Source organism: Punica granatum, chromosome 3, assembly GCF_007655135.1.
Source record: "Punica granatum isolate Tunisia-2019 chromosome 3, ASM765513v2, whole genome shotgun sequence".
Lineage (NCBI taxonomy): Eukaryota > Viridiplantae > Streptophyta > Magnoliopsida > Myrtales > Lythraceae > Punica > Punica granatum.
The window spans coordinates 4,788,662-4,815,473 of NC_045129.1; the positions used below are offsets into that span (position 1 = coordinate 4,788,662).

Below are 26,812 nucleotides of genomic sequence, written 5' to 3' on the forward strand. Positions count from 1 at the left end.
ACCGGGGGAAGTGACAATCACCTTACCACCAAGCTATTCTCTCCTACCTTGTAAGTTTTAGCACAACATATATAAAACAATGAAAAATCAAAATAAAAAAGGAAGAAATTCAACAGCTTGAGACTTGTCCACTCTAAACAAGAGTTTAGTTGTTATTATAGATTACCAAGAGAAAGAAATGCAAGGAGATCACAAATATAAATATTGAATAAAATAATATGGTAAAAATAAAATAATCATTAGAAAGAGAGTTTTTGCTAAGGGTATAAACCAGTCGAGATATTCACGAACGGTTCGAGCTCAGCTTGATGAAAGTTCGAATTTGGCTCATTCTTATTAAGGTCAAGCCTAGCTCTGCTCGAGCTCTCCCGTTAAAGAAGCCGAGCTGAACTCAATGGTAATCGGCTTGTGGAGCTCACAAGCCTAAACGAGCTTTACATATATATTCTTAGAAGTTATATATATATATATATATATATATATATATATATCATGAGTTATTACGGCAGTCCGATCAAAGCTCATGCCCAATCCAAGCCCGTGCAAGCTCGAGCTCACAGCTTATATGAGCTCAAGCTCAAGCTCACAGCCTATACGAGCTCGAGCTCAAGCTCACAAGCCTTATACAAGTCGAGCTCTGCTGGCATGTTGGGTCTATAAGATCCAAACCGAGTCTTTGCTAAATACAACCAGCCGAGCCCAAACTCAAAGTGTTAGGCTCACGCGAGCTCGAGCTCCTGTCCAAGCTTGCGAACTAATAAACGAGCCGAGCTCAAGCCTAGTATATTCGAGCTCGACTCGGCTCAGCTCATTCACACTTCTAGTTTTTACAGACAACTCCAGACCATCTGAAAGGCCTTGTAGCAGGGGACTTTCCATCTGAATAGTCTTGCGATGACAATAGTTAGGCCTTAATTATGAAAATGTTGTACAATGCGTAAGCCGTAGGTTAAGAGGAGATCATCAAACCATAACTAATCGGAAAACAAACTTTCTGTTTTTATTCTTTTTTTTTTCTTAGAAAGTGAAAAATCGAAAGGCATTGGTGATTCTCTCTCTCTCTCTCTCTCTCTCTCCCCCTCCCCATCTTTCCCCCCTTCCCTGCTAAGGCCGACAATGGCTACGATGGCTTCACTTCCTCCCCTCCTCCGCCTCCTTCCTCGCCGGTTAACCCTGCATTGGCCTTAGAACTTGGCCATTATCACGTTCCCTCCCTCCGATTCCACAACAGCCCCCAAAATGTGCTTCTTAAACCCTCGATTGATGATTGCAGGACATTGAGTAACCGATTTCACAATATCAGACCAAGACGCATCGACCGGGTATCGAATGCTTGTGCTGACTCCTTGGCCAAGAGAGGCGGACGACAGACTGTCCCAATTATCTGCTATCAACATGTTCCAGCTTTCTTAAGTCCTGTATGTTCTGATGATGCTAGAGGAGTTGTTACACCTCGAATAGTAACGGATCTTGGGCCGACGTAATTAATGAGATTCTTCCTCCAAAAAAAAAAAAATTTCGAGTGGGCCATAGTTATGGACGTCTCTTGTCGCTGCCGGTCCAAATTTAAAGGGGCTCAGATCATATGGTCAAATGAAATTATGTGCAGTCAGGTCCCATCTAATAAAAGCATGCCACGTGTACCTCCAGGTTGATGCGAATTATCTTGCTCCGCCTGGCGAGTGAAGGACACGCAAGGCGCGACGTCCGAAGTCTGAATCGTCGCGTGGCTAAAGTTTAATAATGTACTGGATCGTAGATTCACGCGCTACTGGACACGCGTAACCTTTAAGAATATTTTATCTTTCTGAACTTCGCCTGGCCCATGCGTGCTGGCGGATCAGATTTAGGGAAGTTCTCTGACGCGTTTATGTTATTTTTATTTTTATGAATTTGTTTATTTTTCTTAATTATTTTCATTATTAGTGCACTATTTTTTTTGGTCCAAAAGATTACTTAATAAATTTAAACTGACCTAATTTGAAGATGAGAAAAAGAAAAAAAAAAAAAGAAGATAATTGGGTTTGTTACTGTCAAAGAATTTACGCAATGGAAAATCAGTGTGTGATGTTGTTTAACATGAATTTCCTTAAGTTTTATATATTTGTATTTAAAAAAAAAAATAGCAGGCAGATTTTTTTTATTTAAAAAAAGAATGTCTACAGTGCTTTTCAAAAAGGTGTAAAGGATTTTGGTCCTATCATATGAAAATTTCAACTTTGTGGGCTCACAAAGCCAACGGTTCGATAAGTGTTTTTTAACTGCTCATTTCACAAATTCCCAATTTACTTTCCCCTGGCACATGCCCTAGGCCTAGGGCCAGGAAATCTAGCCGTATGGACCGACAAAGCGGCCCGGGACGAACGGATACTTGCCTTAGGGAGCTTTTGTCTCGGATGCAGGCTTCAATACGTTACCTATCTCGGGATAGTTTCCAATTGTCTTGATATGCGAAAATGTAACCATTAAAGACGAGTCAAACAATTAACAGATCATTTTGATCTAATAGACTAGATCAATCGTATCAATATTGACTTATTAGGTAAGTTTGTCCTATCTAAGCGTGTCTAACTGGATACAAATAGAATCGATTGAGCACCGATGTGAATGCAAGTGACAAACCCGATCCAACGAGAACTACAACCCTCGAGTAGGTCTGCCGTCTCGTACCAGACTCGACCTTTAAGCACTCGAAAATAAATTACTTTCTATCCAAAAATTTTGCCGGGAAAAGAAATTCCATAGCCTTTCTTAACTAGAATTTCGCTTTCTCCTATTTCTCCGCTGTCTCCATAGACGCTGAACGCCGTTAGAATCGGTCCAACAATATTCCCCTCTCTCTCTCTCTCTCCATCATCATCATCATCATCATCATCGTCAAGCCTTCTCCACCATCTCTAGGTTTCCATTTCCTTCCCCAAAATCCCCAAATCCGCTCCCTTCAGCTGCAGGGAAAGCTCGAGCCCGCGTCGTCATTGACGCTACAATGACCTCCGTGAATGACAACCACCTCCCTCAAGCCCTTGTCTCCAATCTCCAGGAAGTCCTCCTCAGCAGGAAGTCCGAGGAGCCGTCCGAAACCGCCGCCGGGGAAGAAGTTCAGCCATCCACCTCGGAGCCTGTCAGTGATTCCTCAAAGCCCATCGTTCTGGTCACCAATGGCGACGGCATTGAGTCCCCCGGCCTCACCTTCCTCGTGGAGGCCCTGGTCCGAGAGGGGCTCTATGATGTCCATGTCTGCGCTCCTCAATCGTGAGCTCTCTAATTTCTTAACCTGTCTTTGGCTAACCGCGTTTTCCTGCTAAAGGCATCGGACTAATGTTAAGATGGAGATTACGGGATATCATCATTCAGCAGCCTCGAGCGATTCTCTGTCATGTAGATTGTTTGAGGGGAAAGATTGTTTGCTGGGATGAACAGTAAAGTTGGGGCGCGGGGGTGACTTCGGGTGAAGCAATGAGCTTGAGAGAAAATATGAGAGAATAATGAGAATTCGTGAGCTTAGTTTGGTTTCAGACTGCAGTGAATTGAAAATGTACACAAGACTAGGTTCTTTTTTGCAGTTGCCTTTGTTTCTTTGCTCTGCACAAGATTTGTTGTGTCTTTCCTCTGTTTTGGAAAGAGCTGAAGCTGCTCAAACTAGTCGATTTGAAAAATGACAGTGATGTAAATGTGATGAAATGTAGTTTTGCTCACCTGTCCATATGATTGTAGCCACTATGGTTTTCACACTCCTTTGGTATTTTCAGGGACAAATCACTTTCAGGTCACTGTGTGACCCTTAGAGAAACAGTGGCAGCCACTTCTGCAGAAATAAATGGGGCTACTGCTTTTGAAATTTCTGGTATGGAACTTGAGCTATTCTGCCTCCTCTTTATGATAATTTACATTGTATGATATGGAAATCTGATATCGATTTGCAAGTGATTAGCAAAGTTTCTGCTTTTTGAGTATTTGAAGAGAGAAATTAAGCCGAGCAATTATAGATGGTGACAGGAGGGACTTGTTTAATTTAAGCTGATTCTTTTTGGGGTGGGGGGGAGGGAATCAGGACTATGTTTTCTTCTCTGTCGTATGTCAATTCAGAAAGCAACCATTTTGTTCATCTGTTTAGTTTGTCTTGTCTATTCACTTCCGGCATTTGTTATTTCTCTTAAAATTAGGCACTCCTGTGGACTGCGTGTCATTAGCACTCTCTGGGGCTCTCTTTTCATGGTCAAAGCCTCTGCTGGTTATAAGTGGTATCAACCAGGGTTCAAGCTGTGGCCATGACACGTGAGTTGCTCGCTTTTCAGTTTTTTGTGCTCCATCGGTTTCCTTGTAACTAAAATTTATATGTTCTCAACGAAAGGAAAACCATAATTGTAAGTATTTGAAGCTCTGTCTACTGGGTTATAATGGTATTAGGTGGTTATCTGTTGGTTCTTACCAAATAGAACACTTAAGACTTCTTAGTACCGTTTATTCTTGCTCTGCCAATGTTTTCCTTTCCATAAAATGTTTAATTAGAGATTCCACCAGGTTCTATTCAGGTGCCATTGCCGGAGCAAGGGAGGCATTAATTTGCGGGGTCCCATCTCTGTCAATATCATTAAATTGGTAACTTTTGGTTATTTTCTCTTCTCTCTCTTTATTTCCCTATTTTGTGGATATTCGTAGTTTCGCCCCCTTTTTTCTTTTTTTGCCAGGTGACATTGTTGATTAAGAGTTTTGTTTGATTTTAGGAAGAAGAATGAGAGCCAAGAAAGTGATTTCAAGGATGCTGTCACCATATGCCTCCCATTGATAAATGCAGCTATTAGGGATATTGAAAAGGGGAGCTTTCCTAAAAATTGCTCCTTGAAAATACAAATTCCTACCTCACCATCGGCAAACAAGGTTTGACTACTCTTGAATACTGTAAAATAAATCTTGATGAGCACTTCCGTTATTATTGATTCAACGTGTACATGGATATTGGATCCATCCTGATATATGGACAAAGATGATGGAATATGTGGCTGGCTTCAATTGAGACTTATTATCATCATTGCTACAACTTTTTTCATTTGCATAAGAAATGCCATGGAAAGCATAGACACATGGCTTCTCCTTGGATAGCTCGCTCTCTTCCTGCATGAAAAAGCTGCATTCATCTTCTAATGTTTTCTCTTGAAGAGTGTTTGCTTATAATATATTTTCAAAGCTTAGAGAATATCAATTTCTTCTCTCTTGATCCTCATTGTCACACAGTTTTCCATCTTACCTATGACTTCCACAGGGCTTCAAAGTCACCAAGCAAAGTACGTGGAGATCCACCCCCAGCTGGTTAGCTGTTTCTGCTAACAGGCATCCTTCTGCTGGATTCATGTCCAATCAACAAAGCTTGGGTATTCAACTTGCTCAGCTCAGTCGAGATGCTTCTGCTGCGGTAAGTATGATCTTTCCTAAAAAGTAGGATCCTTTTGAAACTATTGGTTCATTTAATGGTCTGACGGCATTCTTCTTTTCTATCAGGGTGCGGCTCGGCGTATAAACACACAAAGGAGAAATGTGGAAATTGAATCAATCGGGGCAGCAGGAAAATCTGACACCAATAAAGTGAAAAAGTACTTTAGACTAGAGGTAATTAAATTTCGACTGCTGGGGCCGCATCTATGATCAATTTCAACGTAGTGAAGTTAGCCTGTATGTTTTATTGGGAAGGCGTAATTAGTTGTCCTTCGGCTTTAGCACATTCCAACCAGTCTATCCATAATGAGAATTGCTTGCATATTCTTGAAGTACTGATGAGTTTATAGCATATCTTCAGTTACCCAAATACTTGTACTATAAATTGCAATGATTCCCGAGGGATTGTCTTATGTTGCTTGTTCACATAATTTTTTCGGGAACGCCAAGGGAGTATTTTTGGTCATCTTTTGCTTGTGCTATTCAGAGCAGTTTGTCGAGGCACTAGTTTCTGAAAATTGCTCTGACATTTCCCACTTTATTTGAAACTTGCGTAATTCCACAGACCAAGGATTGAACTCTCCTCTATGGTTTATTGCAGTTTTCACAGAAAGACCAGGAAGATGTAGACGAGGAATTGGATATCAGAGCACTGGAAAGTGGATTTGTAAGTTGCACTCTCAACTCTCGAGTGGTCTGTGATTTGCATGTGAATATCTCCCATATTGCATTTGCTTTAAGCCTATGGCAATTAAGTACATGATAAAATAAGTCTTACTATCGATTTGATATTTTCACTGGACTTGAGCTAAATCAAGATGATGATCATAGGAATTGGGAACTTGGCTTTACGAGCAGAATTTTTCTTAATGAAATGAAAAACATAGATTATTCTTAAAGGTCTAATATCGTATTGTATCCTGGAGCAATGCCCTTTCTCTCTCTACTACTATCTAGGATCTGTTTCTCGTATCAGTTCATTGTTCTAACTTCTTGTTTGGTCCACAGGTTGCAGTAACACCCTTCTCTCTATCCTCGGACGGAGCATCAGAGACACAGGCAGCAGCATCTGATTGGATATCGGCTTTCCTCCAACAGGACCAATAAGAACTACTATTCCCTGGAAACCCAGAACATAGCGCGATTTTGTATGCACCTTTCTGGTTGTTCCGCCTTAGAATTTCTATTTATTTGAGATTTGGCTTTTACTTCCCCTGTTGTTTTCATTCTTAATTCATGTTATATCATTATCTTTCTTTTGTAAGCTAAAATATTGGTGGGGATGGAGATGTTTTATTACAGACTTACAGTTGTTGATTAAAGTTATTTTCCATACTGTGTAATGGCAAAATGATCGGGTCTGAATTTTACAACCCCATGCTGTCACATTTCTCGGTCCTCGCTCTAATCAAGCTATTTTTCTTATTTGTGTGGAATATGATTCTTGATGGTGGTTATCTGCGATTGTTATCAGCTGGAAGCTCATCCTGCTTCATAATCATGACATATTTCGAGGGGATTGTGCTGAGACAGAAGTTTGAGGGCGAATGCTATACTTTCTCTTAACTGACGTTCAGTACAATACGGGCCGAAGCCCACTCACCTTCTTTACTTCGATGACTTCCGATGTAACGACTGGCAGTCGAAACTCTACCGAACAAATGAATTATTGACAAGTGCTGATCTAAGCATGCATTCCCCTTCACCATTTCGACATTGTTAGCAAGACCGCATCGATTGCTGTCTAAAGTTCCTTATTTGATCCCCACATAACCGAAAGGGTTGCAATGGAGTCGTCTTGTCGTTGTTCTGGGCCAGATGGGCCGAGAGGTCCACGGAGCTTCGGCCCAATCAGAAAAGGTTCATCTCCTTGTCCTGTCATCCTCTCCCTACCAGGGCGAACTTATTCCAATTTCTCATTTTCATCCACAAGAGTTTCTCGCGGAAGCGCGCAATGGCGGAACCGAAGGAACCACAGCAGCACCCGCACGGGCCGCACTCTTCATCGCCATCGCCATCGCCAGGTGAAATTGCTCAACTACCACCTCGCTGTTTCGGATTCATCGATAGCTCTTCAATTCGCTCACACGTCAATTTCTTCAATATTATCCTCTGATTTCCGATCTCGTCCTTGATCGGATCGCATTGAAGCTTTGCTTGTGGCTAGATCCTCCTTTGCGGTGACGTTGCAGATAATTTTTGCTCGAATTTATTGATCTAACAGTCGACTGATGAGCTCATAGCATACTCGTTGTATTTGATGTCCGCCTGAAGGACTCTGTTTTCAATTTCTGAAGCTATTATGAGCACTTCTCCATATCCTCCATTTTCAATGCAATTTTCTTCTATTATTCATCACTGGATAATCCTGGATGTATGGTCGTATTGTATAGCTCTCCTGCGGAAAGTCGCAAAGAAACTGAAGGCATGGATATTTTTAGCTTGACATCAAATTTTCAATGTCCATTACAAATGCCATCGGAATTCAGAACTGTTTGTGAATGAATGCGGCGTGAAGGCATTTTCATAGTCGTAAAACGCCGTTTGTATATGCGTAAAGTGTGGAAACTGGGAAGGGTCACGTACACTGCTAAATGCGAAATGTTCTTTCTGGTTTTGGTAATGGACTTACGCTTTCCGTGTTTCGCTCTCGGCAGTGAAAGAGAAAGATGTGAAGGCTCCGAATATACTGGAGAGGGCCAAGGAAGAGATGGAAGCAGTGTTTCACGCCGGGAAGGACTCCCCGCACCGCCATCACAAAGAGACGCACGGGATGAGTGATGACATTGACGAGAACACCCCGGTCGATGAGGTGAAGGGGCCGAACGTCTTCCAGCGCGTGAAGGAGGAGATCGAAGCCCTTGCCGAGGCCGTTCATCCCAAGAAGGACTCTGATGATCGCTGATCATCCTTGAAGTGAGAACATTCGATCTTTACTTGTCTCTGCGAAGAGTTTTCGGTTACTCGATCCAAGATGATGTTAGAAACTCAGAAACTTAGTCGTGTACTCGCGTTGTTTCACATTCTTCCTGTATATTAGTGTTTGGTTTTGGCTTTGAGCGCCAGGATTGTGAGTTTGCATCTCGTGTCTCTATTTACTTCAGCTTCCTCGCGCGGCACCAAGTTGATTTGCTGCGTTTAAATTGCTCGAACCGATACAAAGAACAAACGACGCAGATTATAGAATCAATCGGACTCGACAAAAAAGGGAATATTTAGTGAGTTTTTCTTCTGGTATGGGAAGTGTATTGTAATGAGATCGCCATGAAACATCCAAGCTGGCTTCGGCTGGCGGTTGGATTCCTCGTATCAAACATTTGCCTTTGTTCTCTTCTTTATGAATGTTTATGGAACGACGTGTTATGAAGGAAGTTCCTTTCAATGGCCACATTCCTTTATCCATTCACTCACGTTTATTTATGTAGTTATTCTATTACCTCCGAATTCGGCATAGCGAATCTCTCTGTGGGGCATGGTTGTAAATATTATTAAAAACAAGGGCATTTTGTTCAACGGAGAAAAGAAATTCGGCATAGTCCGAATCGGAGGAAAAATAATTTATGTTATTTATGTGATTTTTTTTCGATAATTGTTTATTTATGTGATTAACATAATCTTCAAATAAGAATATTAAAAACTTAGTTGGAGTGGCATGAAATTATATAAATGACCAAACATGTGGACCCACCTAATGTACATCAATGATCAATGATGATATCGACAGCACATTCGTTTGGTCATACTCGTAACTCTGGTGATGATATCAACTCGTATCTCATCTGTCCTGTTTAATTTCTCGAACTATGAAAATCAACGGGGTTGCTCATTCGGGACATCAAAGGGATCGGATCGATACCAATTATTTGTAACTGTCGCATCAACCTCTCAAAGTAGTATATGTACCTACAAAATAGTTTGACTTGAAAGTCACATGAAACCTTAACTGGTTCTTAAAGATGGAAGAACCTCCCAAGGTCGAGGAAGCTTCGTAATTTCAACTGAATTTGGATGGATAATTTAAAGGAAAATTATGAGACCAAGGTTGCATTAAGATATTTTTTTGCCTTATTATATAGGGTTAATAACACAAAAATGTATGAATTTTGTCACCATTTTAATTTTGGTACGAACTTTAATTTTTTTTTGTTACATTAGACATCTGTATCATTTTTCATCCATTTTGTTGACTTGATAAAAAACGACATCTACATGTTAAATGGTGTCATGCCACTTTAGCAAAAAATTTAAAAAATTAAAGGGGGAAGAAAAAAGAGAGAGAAAGGCATTGATCGGAGAAAGGATGGGTAAACGCCCTCCAATTGAAGTTGCCGGTGATCCTAAAGGGCACCAACGAGCCTAATGGGGGGATTGGTAGACGAAATCAAGGACCTCGATCACAGCCACTAGGCCTTGGGGATTATCCTTATTTCAGTGGGTAGGACCTCGATCTCGGCCATCACTCCTCGGTCGATTCCCTTTGAGGTCATCGACGACCCCAATCAAGATTATGGTGGTTAGCCGAGGCCCTCACCCCTCCTTCGATCAAAGCATTTCTTTCTTTTTTTTTTCTTTAAAATTTTTATTATATTTGCTAACATGGGATGACATCATTTGCTATGTAGGCACCGCCGCGTCAGCAAAATGGATAGAAAATGATATGCCTAATTTAACAAGAAAATCAAAATTTTTACTTTTTTTGCCAAAAAATAAAGTTGATGTGAAAATTAAAAACATGCGTCTTTGGGTCATTACCCTATTATATATGATGGAACAATCAACAATGCAATGCAAGATTAATAATTAATTACTGATTTGGATAAGTGAATTATTATGAATTAATAATTTGAGTAAGCCGTATAAGAAGGTCCGCAGCGATTAGATCAAAGCAAAGAGACCCAATGGGCTGTGATCCTCTATATTACGCCCCACCGTAATCTCTCCCGCTTTCTCCCTCCTCCTCTTCTTCCTCTCTCTCTCTCTCTCTCTCTTTCTCTCTCACTGTAACCCTAATTCATCCGTTTCACCTTAGATAGAGAGAGAAAAAGAGGGTCACAGAAGCTCCAATTTCCCCCTTCTCTTCCCCTTCCCTTTTCCCCCTTTTCACTTTTGTTCATCCTCCCCGTAAATTCTCTTCTCTCATCAATGGCTGCTGCGTCACGCCTGGTTCCGTAGAGCTTAGCCTTTGATTCGGCTTTTAGGGTCTCCGATCTCCGAGCTTCGGATTCGATGGAGCCTCGAGTTGGGAACAAGTTCAGGCTCGGTCGCAAGATCGGGAGCGGATCCTTCGGGGAGATCTACCTCGGTCTGTTCGACTTCTTTCTCTCTCTTCTTCTGTTCCCTTAGCCGCTTCGAATGCTTCCCCTCATCGTGACTGATTGTTTGCGATTTTTCGTGACTCCGCAGGTACGAATATCCAGACAAATGAGGAGGTTGCTATTAAGCTTGTGAGTGCTGTTCTTAGTTAGATTTCCCGTTGGAATTTTCCTAATTTGGTAAATGAGGATGGGATTGCCATTTCTGTCCCCATCTATATGTGACGGTCTTTCTTCGGAGCTGTTTCTGCAAATGTTTGGGTCTCTGCAGCATGTCTGACTTTATCTTCCACCCTTTCGGGAATTGGAGCATATTAATTAGCTGTTACTGCCTCCTTTGTTTATTGGAGGGAACTCTGACAACCTTAAAGTAGTGCCAGTTCAAGCAGCTGACATTTGGCAGAGGGTTGGCTGACAAAATCAGCACTTTTACTAGTTAGTTTGCGTCCTTATTGTACTTTTCAGTTGCTTCTGTCAGACAATTGTTCATACATTTCTCATTACCAGCTGAAGAAAACTTAGTTCCCCAGTTATTTCACAGTCCCGTTTAACGATGTATTGTTTGTAGCGAAGAAAATTTTATTGTGCGGTTTCACAGTATAGATGACTCGATGAAATGCAAGTCGACAAAAGAGATTTCTTGCTGATAATGAATATTACTGATGATTATTGCGGCATGCTTTTGGTTAGGAAAATGTGAAGACGAAGCATCCCCAACTGTATTATGAATCAAAACTCTATAAAATTCTTCAAGGCGGAAGTAAGATGTTTCTTTCTTTATGATTGCTATTTATACTATTTCCTCGGTGCATATTTGTGTGACGTGATATTGTGCACGCTATCTGAACTGCAGCTGGTATTCCAAATGTGAAGTGGTTTGGGGTTGAAGGTGACTATAATGTGCTTGTGATGGATTTGCTGGGACCTAGTCTTGAGGATCTGTTCAACTTTTGCAGTAGAAAGTTGTCCCTCAAGACTGTACTGATGCTTGCGGATCAGATGGTAGGTTTCTTCCCCTGCTTTCCTTCATTTTGTTTAAATCCTATATTCATTGAACTCAGTATTTTATATGGATCCCATTGCTCTTTCAGATTAATCGAGTTGAATTCGTCCACTCAAAATCATTTCTACATCGGGATATCAAACCTGATAATTTCCTTATGGGTTTAGGGAGGCGTGCTAACCAGGTTCGCACTGGGAACATTTTATTCTATTATGTTTGATTATTGGATTTTCATTAATTATTATATGTTAACATTTACTTGCATGTAGGTCTATATTATTGATTTTGGTCTCGCGAAGAAGTATCGAGACACTTCAACTCATCAACATATTCCTTACAGGTTGGTTGTGAAAAATAATTTACTGCATGTGTTAATCGAACTGAACAGCTAAAGTGGTCATTTCACTTTGTCCTTATAGATGTGTTGAGTAAAGCCATTATTGCAAATAAATGTTGTCATTTGGAATATGCTGTAATTGCTGTCACTGTGTTCAATCTCGTTGATGTTATAGGTTTGATATATTTGTTGTTGTTCATTGGAGCTGCAATTGACTTAAGAGGGATGTTGCATTTATTAAAGAGAGCTCATTTGGTCTATATATTTTTAGCCTTTTCATTCCAGTAGGTACTAATGGCAATCAAGTTCAGGGTTCATTTTTAGAGACCATGCTATGGCAACAATTTTCTTAGTTTTTACAAAGAAAGCTATATTCTTGGCCATGGAAATAGATCTTGATGAAAAAGTATTTGTTTATATTCCACATGACCATTCAATTTTTTGTTTGTTGTCCTTGTGTGTCATGCTATGGATCTGCTTTGTCCATTGCTTTTTTGTCGTAGTCTCTCTTTAGATTATCTAAAGTCGAGATCTGCATATTCCTTTTTGTCTAAATTAAGGTCATGCTAGCTTTTACCGGGTTTATTATTCTAGTTCTAGTCCATAACATGTTTCTAAGGTCTGCAGAGAAAATAAGAATTTGACTGGGACTGCAAGATATGCGAGCATGAATACTCACCTTGGGATAGGTGCGTAACAGAGATGCCACTTTTATTTTATTGTATTATCTTTTTTATTTTACGTGGCTCTTACTCAGATCACAAGTTGATTTCTTTATATTCTCTTCTTGATATGCCCAGAACAAAGCCGCAGGGATGATCTAGAGTCGCTTGGATATGTTCTGATGTATTTTCTGAGGGGAAGGTACTGATTCTGGCAGGTTTACCTTCTCTCTTCCTTGATGAAATCTGTTAGTTATGGTGCCACCTTTCTGGCAGTCTTCCCTGGCAGGGACTGAAAGCAGGAACAAAGAAACAGAAGTACGAAAAGATCAGTGAAAAAAAAGTTGCGACATCTATTGAGGTAGAATCATCCTTATGAAAGCAATTCTATCCATCTGCACTGCAGTATTGCTTTCATTAATACGCACAGGCTTCACCTCCTAAAATGATTGAAATGTTTTTTCTTTTAGGCCTTGTGCCGGGGCTACCCTTCAGAATTTGCATCATATTTCCATTATTGCCGGTCACTGAGATTTGATGATAGACCTGATTACGCGTATCTGAAGAGACTCTTCCGCGACCTTTTTATCCGCGAAGGTTTGATCTTTTAGTTGATATGCCTGTTGCAAATGGTTCGCTGATCTATCGGTCGACCAGCTAATTTTTTTTCCCTTCTTAAATCAGGATTTCAGTTCGATTATGTGTTTGATTGGACCATTTTAAAGTACCAGCAATCCCAGATTGCTACTCCTCCCACCCGTGCTCTCGTGAGTGATGTACTCATATTTGCTTTGGGACATGCGGCTGAACTGATTGAGCAGCCTAGTTAAACAGTATTGCTTGTTTATGCAGGGTTCAGGCACAGGACCAAGTCATGCAGTGCCTCCATTTGCTAATCCAGATCGGCAGTCAGGTAGTACTTTAAGCCAAAACCTGAAAAAAGGGGGCTGAGTATAAAGTGGTGCCTACACACCATTTGATATTTGAGAGGATCATTATGTTCATGTGATTTCCTAGGTGAAGATGGAAGACCTTCTGGCTGGTCTCCAGCAGATCCTTCTCATAGAAGACCCTCTGGACCCATGCTGGCTTCTGGGAGTGGGCTTAAGCAGAAAGCTCCAGCTGCAAATGATTCTACTATTTCCAAAGATGCCATGGTAAGTACCCAGTCTGCAGCTGTAAAATTGAGACTGGTTTCATGGCCTGAGTGCTTTTTCATATTTGACATGAGTTGAATAGTAAGTCATTTTTTATTGATAAAGAGATATTAAGTCATTTTTTTATTGATAAACAGATATTTTCTGTCCTGAGCGCTGTACACCATGCAATACGGTGTTTTATGGGCTGCTCCAAGGATCATTAGTGTTTCATGAGCTATGATAATCTCTTTTATTTACATTTTTGCTGGTAATCTATTAAATTCACAAGATGATAATAATTTCTTAGTTTCTTACCACGGTTGGGGTTCTTTATGCATTGTGCATACAAAGCTATAGGATAGTTTGCATAAATTATGGCTTTCTCTGCAGTTGCCCCTCATAACATTTTCTGATGCTCTAGCATCTTGCTTTTGAAGATTATAGATGAAATCTGCCTTAATTTTATTGACAGTTCTAAAAGCACATCACTCGACCTCAAATATCTTTTTTTTTCTCCTGGAAAAAAGGTGAATAAGTAGCAGAAAAATGAGTCTGTATTTGAGGTTAATTGGAAGCATTATTTGATAACTGATATCATATCGACTGAATGGAAGCTGCACTTTACATGAAACAGTACGTAAATTTTATGTCAATTATTACTTGTTGGCTGTTGTGAGTTTAATCATTAATGGCATTAACAAATGGACTTTTCTCTGGTACTTGGAAATTCCTTGTCTGGTAAGTTCCCTCCCCATTTGACTTGAAACAAACTGTTCGTGCTAAATTCTCCTTGGACTGCACTGAAGTGTTAACGGGATTATCAATGGACTTTTTGGGTAAGCAATTGGCATTTTGGCCATTTCTTTGCAGTTATCTTCTCTCAGTTCTTTGCGTCCGGGTGGATCTTCAAGGAGACCTACTGTATCGGGCAGCAATGATGCAGTGAATGTTGGGGTGGATCCTGATCCTCTCCATCGCAAGATAGACTTGAGCCCCGGGGCAAGTCACAAGTATTCCAGTGCTCAAAGAAGTTCACCCATCATATCCTCAGAGCAGAAGCGCCCGTCTTCAAGGGGTGTCTCAAACATCAAGAATTTGGAGTCCACCTTAAGGGGCATCGAGGGCTTGAACTTTAACAACGGTGACGAGAGATTGCAGCATTAGTAACTTCCAAGTCTTGCAATCACTCTGCCCCTTGTAAATTCTGCAAAGCTATACAGCTCAAGGACAGCTGAAGCACTAAAGTCCCTCTGCATTTTAACAAGTATGTCGCAACTTTCTCCTCTGTAATTCCTATAATAAGAGGTACACTAGATGATATAAGCGGGGCTTGCTTGCTGCACTGGAGGTGCCAATTTGGGTTTGTACCCGCTGCTATTTGCAAAGTCATCTTTATATGTTTGAGATTCTATCGTGGTTCTTGTTGTTTGATCAGTTAAAAACAGCAGAAAGTGTAAGTAGGTGAGTTGTCATTCTGTATCTTTTTCACTCACTTCTGAAGAAACGGAGGATTGAGTCGAGCGTTTCATTGATTAGACACTCAAGTCACATGCTGTATTTACCATCGACTTGGGTATGGAGTCGCGGAATGTTACTCTCTAGTTTGCTCTTGGTGCCACATATGGTTGATGAATACCGAGTTGAGATGTAGTGCCATGGTTAATTTAATTTCTATCAGCATTGAGCTCAAGCTCGAGGATGATTAGTGATTGTAGCTGAACCGTAAGCTGGGGGGTTCTTTTACGGTTCATTCGTAATGTCATATCCAGTTGTTTGAAGTTCAGAAAGGACTTAGTCCGTTGCGATGAATGAGTGCATGAGGATTCAGGAGAGGCTTTCGGGGCCCATTAAATGATAACTGGCCCGATTACTGGTCCATTTGCAGCCGGCCCTGAATAGCTCCGGTTAATATAAACACGTGTGCCCGTGCTATGCTCGAACTGACGTGACTTTTTTTTTTTTTTAAAGAAATTAAACCTCTGCACGAATGTCATATGCTGGCTGATTGCATTGATTGATTAATTTTCTCCGGCGTAAACAAAATTAGTACAAAATCTTGAAAAACCAACCCCATAACTTAAACCTTCCCCCTTTTTCCCTCGATCCAAACTTTGCTGTTAATTGACACTTCACAAACTTTAATGTAGATTTTGATATAGGAACTCGAAGAGACAGTCGTAATGGACTAAGAAATTGTATAAATAACCTATGCGAAAGCTTTCCATCGCTCAAATGCAACACTCGTGGGAATAATATGTATCGCATTAAATATATAAGATTGATCAGAGCACAAGCACAGTATTAAGAAAGCAGAATCTCACATTAAAATCCAAAACCGACTTACAAACCTATTATCCTACGAAAGAAGGGAAGCCCTACAGATCCAAAACTTCTTGCCCTACAAAAAGTAACCTGCAGTTGACTAACTCCCAAGACGACAATACAACCGCAGGATCGTCTTCTTTGCCAAAAATATAAATAAACAGTAAAGATGGTTGGTGCATTGTTTTCAAACAACAAAGATAAAGCTTACGAAGCTCTGATGACCAAGGACCCTTAAGCCTCTCTATTCCTCCTACCAATCAGATGAGGTCAGCAACATTCGATGGCAACTCCTCGACGACCACGTTGTAGAACCTCTGAATATCGGACAGCATCCTCTCGTCATCCCGCGTAACAAAGTTGATGGCGACACCCTTCCTCCCGAAACGGCCGCTTCGTCCGATGCGGTGCAGGTAGTTCTCTGGCTGAGTGGGCAGGTCGTAGTTTATGACGAGGGAGACCTGCTGCACATCGATACCGCGAGCCAGGAGATCAGTGGTGATGAGGACGCGGGATGAACCCGACCGGAACTCGCGCATGATTATGTCCCTCTGGTTCTGGTCCATGTCGCCATGGGTTGCAGAGACAGTGTGGTCCCTGCTCCTCATCTTGTCCGTCAGCCAGTCGACCTTGCGACGAGTATTCACGAAAATGACACTCTGGGTAATCGCTAGGGTCTCGTATAGGTCGCAGAGAGTCTCGAGCTTCCACTCCTCCTTATCGACATTCACATAGAACTGCTTGATACCTTCAAGAGTGAGTTCATCTCGCTTCACCAAGATCCGCACTGGCTTGTTCATGAACTTTCTCGTGATCTCGAGTGCCTCTGGGGGCATTGTAGCTGAGAAAACACCAACCTGGATCTTTCCAGGCAAGAGCTGGAAGATATCATAAATCTGGAGAGGAGATGCCATTAGAAGAAAATTTTACTATCATATTAAATGCATGCATGTCTGTAATGGAATCAACAGTTCTGCAAGATGTACAAACCTGATCCTTGAAACCTCGTGAGAGCATCTCATCCGCCTCATCCAACACAAACATACGGATATCATCAGGGCGGAGTGACTGCCTCCTTAACATGTCAAAGACACGCCCAGGAGTTCCCACAACAACATGGACCCCACTCTGGAGAATACGTTGATCCTCACGAACACTTGTTCCTCCAACACAAGCATGCACCTTCACTCCAAGATAATCACCAAGAGCTCTCATGACCTTCTCAATTTGCTGGGCGAGTTCCCTAGTGGGCGCGAGAACCAGAGCTTGGCATTGAACCAAATTGTAGTCGAGTTGCTGAAGTACTCCGGAGCAGAAAGTTGCAGTCTTCCCAGTTCCAGATTGAGCCTGTTGAATCACATCAAGGCCCTTGCAGAATGGAACAATTCCCCTTTGCTGAATGGCAGATGGCTTCTCAAAACCTTCAGATTGATGCATGAATCAGAAGGTCATACTTCAAATAAACAACAATATCTATAAAACTGCAACTACGTTGGCGAGATGTTATACACTGGAAAACTATTTAGTTCTCAACACAGCAGAAAGTAAGAAGGACAAAGGAAATCACTCATGGGAAGCCAAACAGACAGAAACCAAAAGATAAAATAAAAAATTAATAAAATTCTAAACATGACATACCATAAGCATAGATTCCCCTAAGTAGGTTTTCTTGCAGTCCCATGGCATCAAAACTGTCATGAACCTCATCATAGGAGGTAAAGAACTGATCGCCATCAACATTCCTGCGAGATTTTTTCAAATAAAACAAAATTATCAGCTACTGAAAAAAGAAATAAATATATCTAACATTACCAGGATACATAATGTTTGATCAGGCAATTTTCTTCTTCTTTCTTTCTTTCTTTTTAAATTATTTTAATTTTTAACCTCTTAATACTTTTGTTAAATGATAGCACTAGAAAAGACACCACTTACAGCTCACTCATCTTTGAATCATAATGACGAGGGTCAAATTGAGATCCTTCAGTTGCCAAGCTTGCCATGGATGCTTCAACACAAAATAAGATGAATAAGCAACCTTTATGCTCGGGGTTTAACCACTTTCCAGGAAAACAGTATTTTAACATAGAAGCTCAGAACTATCATCATGATTACAAATACATATATAAGCCCACGAGCTGGAGAATGACATCGCTTGCCACTCTCTCAACTCCGAAGCACAAACTCCCTCACAATTCATAAAAACAAGCCATACCACCATTGACAGACGTGTAATCCTCAAACCTCAACATTCTTTCAACCCTTCGAACACTCCTAGACATCCAAATCCGAACCCCGAATGACTATGTGCGATGTGGAAAAAGAATCCGGGTCGGACTCCTCCTCCCACGATGAAGAATTTTCTTCGAAGTCCGATATACCAACACTTCCTCCACAACCAATACAGCAACGCAACCAAAGTATTCAGCTTCTAGACTATAGCAGCCATCTGAGGCAAACCAACTGTTAACAGCGACGACAGGACCAAACTTAGACAAATCTACACTACCCCACGCACCATTCAATCAATAGTCAATTACAAACAAAACCCAGAAGCTCAATATCCCATGAAACCACACTCCACAGATCCAAACCGGTCAACCCCCAATTTCAACAAACGGGGACATCGGAGAGAGAGAGACAACCTGAAATTGACGACCACGAAGAGCTTCTTCCTTAGAACAGAGATTTGCACTTTCCCAGAGACAGAGACGGAGAGGAGATTAAGGAAATCTGAGCCCCTAACTCCTCGGATCTACGGCTTTTCGTCTTTCTTCGCTGTTGGAAACTGATTGCCTCAGAGCAGAACGAAGAGAAGGAAAAAGGGTTGGAGGCCTTTTTTATAGACCCAGCCGTCCTGCCTCTCCTCCAATTCAATTCCCGGATTTGCCCCTGAATTTTCGCTCAAATTACCAGATAGATTTAATCCCTTTTGCTTTTTTTTTTAAAAAAAAAAAATTCATTTCATAATATCAAATAACTAGTTGTATTCTATATTTCTACCTATCTTTAAATCTTCAATTAAATAAATATACAATTAGTTCGAATCTCTACTTACATAACATCCAACTGGTGCCTATTAGAAGACAGTTCGGATTTCCTTAAGATTTTCTTTGCCTAAAATAAGAGCAAAAGACAAGCCTTTTTAACTCTTGGATCCTCCAATGCATTTTGTGAATTTGATTTCGATATGGATATTTCCTTAAAAAGAGGGATTCGTATAGGTGCTATATTGGAAAATGCCACGGTAGGATTGTTCGTAAAAAAAAAATAAAAAATTAAGAACTAATTTGATTCTTCTTCTTATCTATAATAGGAAATTATCTTTTTAATACATATTTTCGAGACTTTATTAAGTAATAGATAAGCTGCTTTTGAATAGGATACCCCTTAAGATAAGAAAATCTTGACAAGGGTTTTTCTCTTGAAACAGTGCTATTTCATATCCAAAATATCATATCAGATAATAAACCAAACTATTTAGATGGAGAAAATCTTACACAATCGAATAAAAATCCATTCATCCGTTTGCCGTAATCTAGTTAATGTTTTCTTATTATCATGTGCTAAATTCTCTCTATATATATATATATATATATAAAAGTCCAGATTTAATATCTTCTCAATGAACTATCACGCTTTTTATAAATCTTTATTAGATTCATGAGTTTTTTTTAACTTAAAAACAAAAAGGAGTTTTCTATCAAGATCCCCGACAGTAAAAGCACTTGCGTAGTAAATATGTATTCATTACATGCAACCAGCGGGTTCTTCTCCGACTTCCGGTTTTAGATTTTAACTCAATCATTCCCGACTCCTGCTCTTGCCATGTCTGGGGTAAAAGTCGATCATCGCAAAGGAAAACCTCCTCCGAGGAGTCCATCCATGAGATAGGGATTGAGAGCTTCGGTATTCGCCGCAGCAATTTTCTCAGAGCATTGGCAATCACTGATTGCAAACGAGAAAAGACTACAACAAAATCCGAAAAAGACACGTGAGAAAGCTCGGACAAGCTATTCCATTCTCCAGTTTCCAGAAGATGAGAGAGATATCGATAAGCAATGCTGAGTAAAACTCATCGGACTAAACATGTTTCATGAAAAACATGTAGGTCCTCTTATTTTTTAGCTTAAAAGGGACGAAGAAAATGGAAAGCCGAAATCTGCTCACAAGAAGTCAAGAATTGAGAGAACCAGACGATGAAGCGGATAGACATGAAAGAGGAGGGTGGTCAGGCCCGGAGAAAGAAAGATAGGGAACAACAGACATTGACTACTATACTACACATCAGTAATCTTCCGTTTCAACAAACATCAACCACTCCACGTCAATAATCTTCTGGAGAAAGAACGATGTAGAAAAACAAACATCGGCGAGCATAGCAATATACAACAACAAACATCACGGCATTGGGTGCTTCACAAAGAATGAAGGCCAAAACAAGACACGGTTTGCTTTTATCTGACAAGCACTGCCTCTGGAGAGATGAACTACCTAGTTTTCACGACAACATAGAAATTCCCGACTGCGACAAGAGAGGTTATCTATTCAATTTTCACAAAATTGCCGTCGATTACAGACTATTCCTTGAGATGTCAGCAAACAGTAACCTACAGAAATATCAGCAGACAGAACAACTAAAAGGTAAGGGTAGCATGGATTTCCCCTGGACGTCGACTCGGCCAACAAATACACTTCACGAGACACTCCGAATGCATATTAGTATATGCACCAAGCCGCCAGCTATGCTTTCGATTCTTCTATGTATTCCTAATCTTCCATTCCATAAGGAAGTGCAAACGGGATATATTAGCACTATAAGAATTCTTCAGATGCATAGCAAATTTTTCCGAATATGTACAGCATGCCTTTCACCAACAATGAACAAGCAGCAGCCGGGAAACAACTCTAGCTCAATGATTTCTCTAGCATAATGTACTTCCACAATCATCCCGATGAGTAGCATAACATATTGATAAGAATAAATGTATCCATGCTACCATAATGGATTAGACATCACACAATCGGTAGCATTCCCATCGATATTGTTTCGTGAAACCAATTAAAAGAGACAAATGGAATCTAGCTCAAACAAAACAAATACACCATAAATGCACACGCTGAATGCATCACAGTCGATAACCTTCTAACCATTTCTTCTTTCACAAGCATATAAAACAATGACTTCAAGCCAAAAGCAGAGAGATTTATGATTCGACATCAAAACTAGCCATTGCATTTGTCCATGCAAAGCTAACAGCTCCGTATCTTTTTCCCACTTTCATTATTTATCAGAGAACAATTCAACAAATTGGGCACCGTTCTTTGAAGGTTCATTGATATATAACTCAAGTGAGAGCAGACTAACAGACTATCTCAAGAATAGACACGAAACCTTGAGCTTGTTATCGCATTACAAGACCTCATATTGGCACGTATCGCTTCATCACCTGCTTCCCCGCAACGGCTGCAGCTGCCGCGGCGCCGCCAAGAGCTCCGGCCACGGCCGCGGACCTCACACCCCTCGCAGCCCTGTATACCGCGCCGGTGCCGAGTCCCGCCCCAAAGCTGCTCCACAAATCGTCCCGGTCGGTCACCGCCACGATCCCGCTCTCGATTCCCGCGTAAAGCAGCCCGATGACGCCCAGCCGGTTCCCCCACGCGCGACCAGAGTGGCCGGAAGAGTTGAGGAGGCGGTTGATCTTGAGCTTGAGCGTGTCGGAGGGCTCGATGGATTTGATGCCGTTGAAGGCGCCATGAGAGGCTCCGCCGATGGAGCCCGCGACGTAACCGCAGCCGGTGTAGAACGTGAGGTTCTCGCCCCAGGAGCGGCGCTGGTGGAGGGACTCCTCGGAGAAGAGGAACTCCGGGGACGTGGGGAGCTTGTACAGGGTCTTGGCGGGGAGCTGGAGGTCCTGGTAGGGGTTGTAGAGGCGTTCTCGTCGCTGATCGGAAGACTCTGGATCGGGGTAGGAACTCCGGTAAGCCATGGAGGTGGAGCTGCGTGGTGGCGAGCTAGGGTTTAGGTTTGAGCGATTAAAGGGGAGAGAGGAGGCGGGCCGTGGTTTTGTTGGAAGCCTCGTCGAAAAGTCAGCAGTCAGCGGCTCGAGAATAACCGAGAGGATCGGGTCGGATCGTTGGCCCATCGCCCGCAGGCATCCATACCATTTATGCTCTCCAACCGCGACATTTATGGGTCGTCCTATCTCGTCACGTGGTAACCCTCAATAAAAAGATTGTGATAAATAGATAAATCAGTTTATTAACACATGGAAAACGAGCAATAATAAATTCATATATATAATTGAATGAAAGAATCTTTACAATGATTCCTTTTTATGGTATCATTGTTCCCGATCTTTTCATATTTAATAAACGAGATACAATAACGTAATTACATTCTCTATATTTCATGCATCAATGATGTGAGAGTAGATACACCGACTCATGATTAATGTGCACGTCTCTATTAGGTTAAGCACCGCATGTGTGTCTTTGAATGGTCTTGAAACTACGGTGGAACGCGACTTGGAACGGCCGTGCAACATAAGCCTAAGAGGATGTACGCTCACCAAAGTTGTGCCAGCATATGACATTCATGTGCCAATAGCAGAAACATCGAACGGTATGAGTTTATTCGTAATTAAACTTCCCGCAAAGGCTCGCTCAGAAGGCGCCATATATCTCAGGCTTAATTATCTAAAAAAGTATGACATTTGCACTTTTTCTTAAATATAGTATGAATTTTAAGAAATAGCACATAAATGCATGATCTTTATATTTTTTTTTCTAAATATAACACTGCCTTTGGAGAGTAGTATATAAAAAGCGTTGCACTTTTTTTCAAATATAGCACGACTTTATGTTTAGTTGCGTATTTAGTATAATGTAAATTGTTGAATCAAATTGTAACGATAACAACTAATATAACGGTGTCACGTGATAGAACATGATTGGATGATAACAGCTAACAAGGAGCTAACGGTGCCAAGTGTCAGTCGTTCAATTATGTTGTGCCACATTACATCGTTAATTTTCGTTAGCCGTTATCTTTATGTTTGACAAAATAATTGACGTCGTGCTAGAATCGCAGCTTAATCTAAAAGTCGTGCATCTCTGTACTATTTTTTTAAAAGTCGTTTTATATTTAGAAAATAAGTGCAAAGATGATGTATATATATATATTTATGTAATTAAGTCTATATCTTATTCAATGGTCGAGCATGTGTCAACTATCCCCTGTGTGTCCCACTAGACGCATGCATTTGATAGAACAACAGAATGCATGGAGAGAATATCCCTGAATTCCGAAAGTACCCCGACCAAAACGGCATCGTTTCGACTGGTCAGATGAGTCCATCTACATTTCCTCTCCTTCAAACCAAATCGCACAGGGAGAGCTGAAGAGGAGAGAGTTTCCTTTGCGGTTTCGTTCCAATCACCATAATTGCTCAGCTGATCAATTGGGTCGGCGGGGACGATGATGGTGATGGCGATGGCGATGCTCTTACGTCGTCTTCTACCCCATCTCTCTCGGTGACCCTTCTCTCCGCTCTGTTCGAATCCGTCTTTCTCCAAGGTGAGCTGATTCGAGCTCTTGGAATCGCTTATTCCACTGCCTCGCAGCCTCGTTTCCCTCGCAATGTTTGTTTCCGGCATGCATTCTGGGTTCTTGATTGCTTCCCGTGTCAGTTTTCAGTGGAAGCGATCGCCGTTTGACGTTTCATTCGGATGGTGAATTTAGCAGGTGAACTATTAGATTGGCAGGATGACAAAATCCTTCATTTGTGTATATCTCGACGGCGCCAATGTCGGGTTTTTCCAACTTTCCCGACCTGCAAATGATTGACAAATTAACATGAGTAGGGGATGCCTGTTGCTAATTTTAACCACTGAAGTGTTTTGCCTTTTCGATTCTTTGGTTTCTGCAGAATTGGTTGACTTTGTCACGGGTTTTCTTGATTTTGACTGGTAGATGGATATTCTGGAAATTGGATTGATTGTGGGGATCTTTTTCCCTCCCTCTTACGTGTTGTGCATCCATTGCCCTGTCTTTGCTTGCAAGGAACATGAAACTACCATTTGTTTGGTTTGAATGTGACATCCAGATACTTAGATTTGTTCTCAAGTTGATACCTTGTCCGTCTTTTTGTTGGTCTTGTCTTGGGTTAGTTTTGATTTCCATTAACCAGCATGATTTCAGGATATTGTTCATAATGGGTCATGAGTTGATTGACCACGTCAAGGTGATTTTGCTCTAGTTTAGGTGCGTGTAAGGTTCTAAAGTCTTCATTTTAGTAAGATTGATGCCAAGGAATGATGCAGCAAGATGATTCCATGAAGCAGTTACACGTGTAGCATCGATCCTGAGGGAGAGCTTCTTGGAAGGTGAACAGAGATACTGCAATTGGAGGCTCGTTTAGATTGCAAGGTTTGTTAACACTGGTCAGGTGTAATCCGTGTATTATACATTCATTATCTTAGCTGAGTTTCTCTAAGTGTGATTGAGGGCTCGTGTGAGTAATTTAGGTTTTATGTTTCTCTTTTTGTAATAGTATAATCGTGTTCGTATTTGATTGTTGAGGTTACTTGTCATCGAGTAATTGAGCAATTGAAGTCCATGAGCTATGTATTTTGTCTGCTAAGGTGGTTAATCTCATTTCAAAATATATGTACTATATTTCTTGTAGAATTAATAAGCGTAATTGTCTTGCTTGTGATATCTTGTGTTTCTGAAAATTGGACTGTTGATATGATCTATGATATAATCTTGTGCAAAGGTCTTATGGGGGAAGAAATTTTTTGGTAGGGGTTGATTAGTATTCAAGTCCTTTGACTATCTAGATCACTTCCCCCTTTCTGTTTCCAACCATTTTTTATAAACTTTGTGCTGATTTTACTTTGCGGCTTATCAGGTGGCCAAGGACTCTTTATAGTCTAGAGAGCATCTTCCTGAAGTACAGCTGCTACACATGGATCAGAGTACATAAAGTTCCTTCATTTCTTTTCAATCATATTTGTCATTCATGTATTCAATATTCACTACTAGTGATGCGTAAGACTGGAATTTACTAATGGGATGAAAAGATGCATTCACTATAGAAGAGGCCTAATATGTTCTTCTTCTTCTTCCTTTTTTATTTTTTTTTGAAATCCTGGATTCCCATTGGGAAGGGAAACGTAAAAGTTATGTGGTGTTAGTAGCTTGTAACTGAAAATATTTGAAACCCTTGGGAGTTCCGTTCATTCACATCCTCTTGTATGTGGTCTGCCTTTCTGTATAATGTCATAATAGTATATTTTCCTTTATCTAGTAAACATTTAATGATTGTGTGAATTGGGAAAGGTCCGGATGTCAAGATCCCTTGCTGTTATCATTCTTCTTTTAGTGTGTGTGAAACTGATTTTCAAATTTGAAGATTGATGGTAGATTTTAATCCCTTAAAATTCAAATGCATTGAACTGGCAATTTTCAAGAATTCCTTTAATAGGCTAATCGCCAGTCAATTGTCCATGTTCGATTATCTATGATAAGGGAAGTTGATTAGCTGTTGTATCTGCGTTGTTCACAGAGCATTCAAATGTTGGGGTGGACCAGGAAAAAGGTGACTATACCCCCCTTAAAGACGAAGAAGATCCAAAGTTGGGACTGTACGACAAGCCTCTTCCTTGTTTTGGTTGCGGAATCGGATGGTTCTCGTAAGTTGGCATTCCTCCAACTTTTTGTGGCCTCTCTCTCTGATCTGCATCTCTTTATGAAATGCTTGGGAACCCTTTTGCAGTCTTGTGCTTGGATTTGTTTTTCCAGTAATGTGGTACTTTGCGACGATCCTATACTTCTGCAATTACTACCAGAAGGATCCCAGAGAAAGAGCTGGACTAGCAGCTTCTGCAATTGCTGTAAGTACAGAAATTCTATTTTTAGTGACTTCCATTGTAGAAAACATTCTTGTTTTCTGAAATTCTTTAAAACGCAGTTATGTTTATATACGTAATCCAATAGAAAATGAATGGACCTTCATCTTGGTTTGGGAAAATGAGAAGGTAAGGATTTAATAATTGCCTTGTGTCATCATCTGCCGTTTGATGGTTCAAAACGAGAGAAGTCTTGGTATCATTCTCGGGAAATTCTGCTGCCATACTGCCGCACCCCGTTGCTCATAATTGGTTTGTGTTATATTTGTGTAGGCAATGATATGTACAGTTGCTATTATCATCGCTGCGGCAGTAATTATGTCGGGATAGCACCGAAAAGAGAGACCACGATTCAAATCATCCTCTCAATATGCAGAGTTTATAGAAGAACATATCTGTTGTGGCGCATAGATGAAGAATTCTTGTTAAGCAAACAACAAAGAAGATTTCATCTAACGTGATAGAAAGTCTGGAAGTCTAAAAACAGCTCTTTGCTCTCTCTATGTGATGGGGCCTGGCGTATGATTAGTGGTACATCCAGTGGGGGTTGTGTATAATCCTTTCTAAGTGATGGGAGCGAAGAACTCGGAATGTTTTACGAATTGTACAGAACTGCTTCTAGCTCCAGCAGTAAAATGGATGTTCTTGCACTCCGATGAGCCTCGAGTTTCGTTTCCCGTGTGACTCATGAA

At 40.9% G+C, this 26,812-nt stretch overlaps 7 protein-coding genes across 22 annotated transcripts in view; 5 read left to right on the forward strand and 2 right to left on the reverse strand.

Moving 5' to 3' along the window:
- The window catches only part of LOC116201683 (probable disease resistance protein At1g61300), a 280,377-nt gene that overhangs the window by 158,026 nt on the left and 95,539 nt on the right, over positions 1–26,812 (forward strand). The gene's annotated exons all lie outside the window — the stretch shown is intronic.
- LOC116201719 (5'-nucleotidase SurE) lies at positions 2,778–6,803 on the forward strand. The gene is made up of 9 exons (XM_031533105.1): positions 2,778–3,252; positions 3,750–3,844; positions 4,164–4,275; positions 4,522–4,599; positions 4,725–4,878; positions 5,261–5,410; positions 5,497–5,604; positions 6,032–6,097; positions 6,439–6,803. The coding sequence occupies exons 1-9, from the start codon at positions 2,987–2,989 to the stop codon at positions 6,535–6,537; spliced, it is 1,128 nt and encodes a 375-aa protein (XP_031388965.1). The 5' UTR covers positions 2,778–2,986; the 3' UTR covers positions 6,538–6,803.
- LOC116201738 lies at positions 7,303–8,739 on the forward strand. The gene is made up of 2 exons (XM_031533143.1): positions 7,303–7,454; positions 8,088–8,739. Exons 1-2 carry the CDS (start codon positions 7,385–7,387, stop codon positions 8,333–8,335), a joined length of 318 nt encoding a protein of 105 aa, XP_031389003.1. The 5' UTR covers positions 7,303–7,384; the 3' UTR covers positions 8,336–8,739.
- Positions 10,344–15,484, forward strand: LOC116201712 (casein kinase 1-like protein 2). 2 transcript variants are annotated; one of them, XM_031533092.1, is made up of 14 exons: positions 10,344–10,732; positions 10,834–10,874; positions 11,433–11,502; positions 11,596–11,744; positions 11,834–11,929; positions 12,015–12,085; positions 12,710–12,771; positions 12,883–12,946; positions 13,021–13,105; positions 13,215–13,341; positions 13,429–13,511; positions 13,597–13,657; positions 13,768–13,901; positions 14,754–15,484. In XM_031533092.1, exons 1-14 carry the CDS (start codon positions 10,657–10,659, stop codon positions 15,045–15,047), a joined length of 1,413 nt encoding a protein of 470 aa, XP_031388952.1. In that variant the 5' UTR covers positions 10,344–10,656; the 3' UTR covers positions 15,048–15,484. The 2 variants fall into 2 exon arrangements, with proteins under 2 accessions (XP_031388952.1, XP_031388951.1); XM_031533091.1 differs by having other exon boundaries at positions 10,345–10,732; positions 13,762–13,901.
- Positions 16,162–19,024, reverse strand: LOC116201718 (eukaryotic initiation factor 4A-10-like). Its single transcript, XM_031533103.1, has 5 exons — positions 18,851–19,024; positions 18,141–18,213; positions 17,844–17,947; positions 17,196–17,626; positions 16,162–17,101 (listed from the first exon to the last, which is right to left on the reverse strand). The coding sequence occupies exons 2-5, from the start codon at positions 18,206–18,208 to the stop codon at positions 16,466–16,468; spliced, it is 1,239 nt and encodes a 412-aa protein (XP_031388963.1). The 5' UTR covers positions 18,209–18,213; positions 18,851–19,024; the 3' UTR covers positions 16,162–16,465.
- LOC116201731 (mitochondrial import inner membrane translocase subunit TIM23-1-like) lies at positions 21,289–22,366 on the reverse strand. Its single transcript, XM_031533122.1, has one exon. It carries the CDS (start codon positions 22,349–22,351, stop codon positions 21,629–21,631), a length of 723 nt encoding a protein of 240 aa, XP_031388982.1. The 5' UTR covers positions 22,352–22,366; the 3' UTR covers positions 21,289–21,628.
- On the forward strand, positions 23,558–26,770 carry LOC116201733 (60S ribosomal protein L18a-like protein). 15 transcript variants are annotated; one of them, XM_031533128.1, is made up of 7 exons: positions 23,562–23,784; positions 23,898–23,952; positions 24,531–24,636; positions 25,121–25,187; positions 25,778–25,904; positions 26,014–26,105; positions 26,394–26,770. In XM_031533128.1, the coding sequence occupies exons 4-7, from the start codon at positions 25,178–25,180 to the stop codon at positions 26,579–26,581; spliced, it is 417 nt and encodes a 138-aa protein (XP_031388988.1). In that variant the 5' UTR covers positions 23,562–23,784; positions 23,898–23,952; positions 24,531–24,636; positions 25,121–25,177; the 3' UTR covers positions 26,582–26,770. The 15 variants fall into 15 exon arrangements, with proteins under 15 accessions (XP_031388995.1, XP_031388988.1, XP_031388992.1 ...); XM_031533132.1 differs by having other exon boundaries at positions 24,552–24,636; XM_031533129.1 differs by having other exon boundaries at positions 23,905–23,952.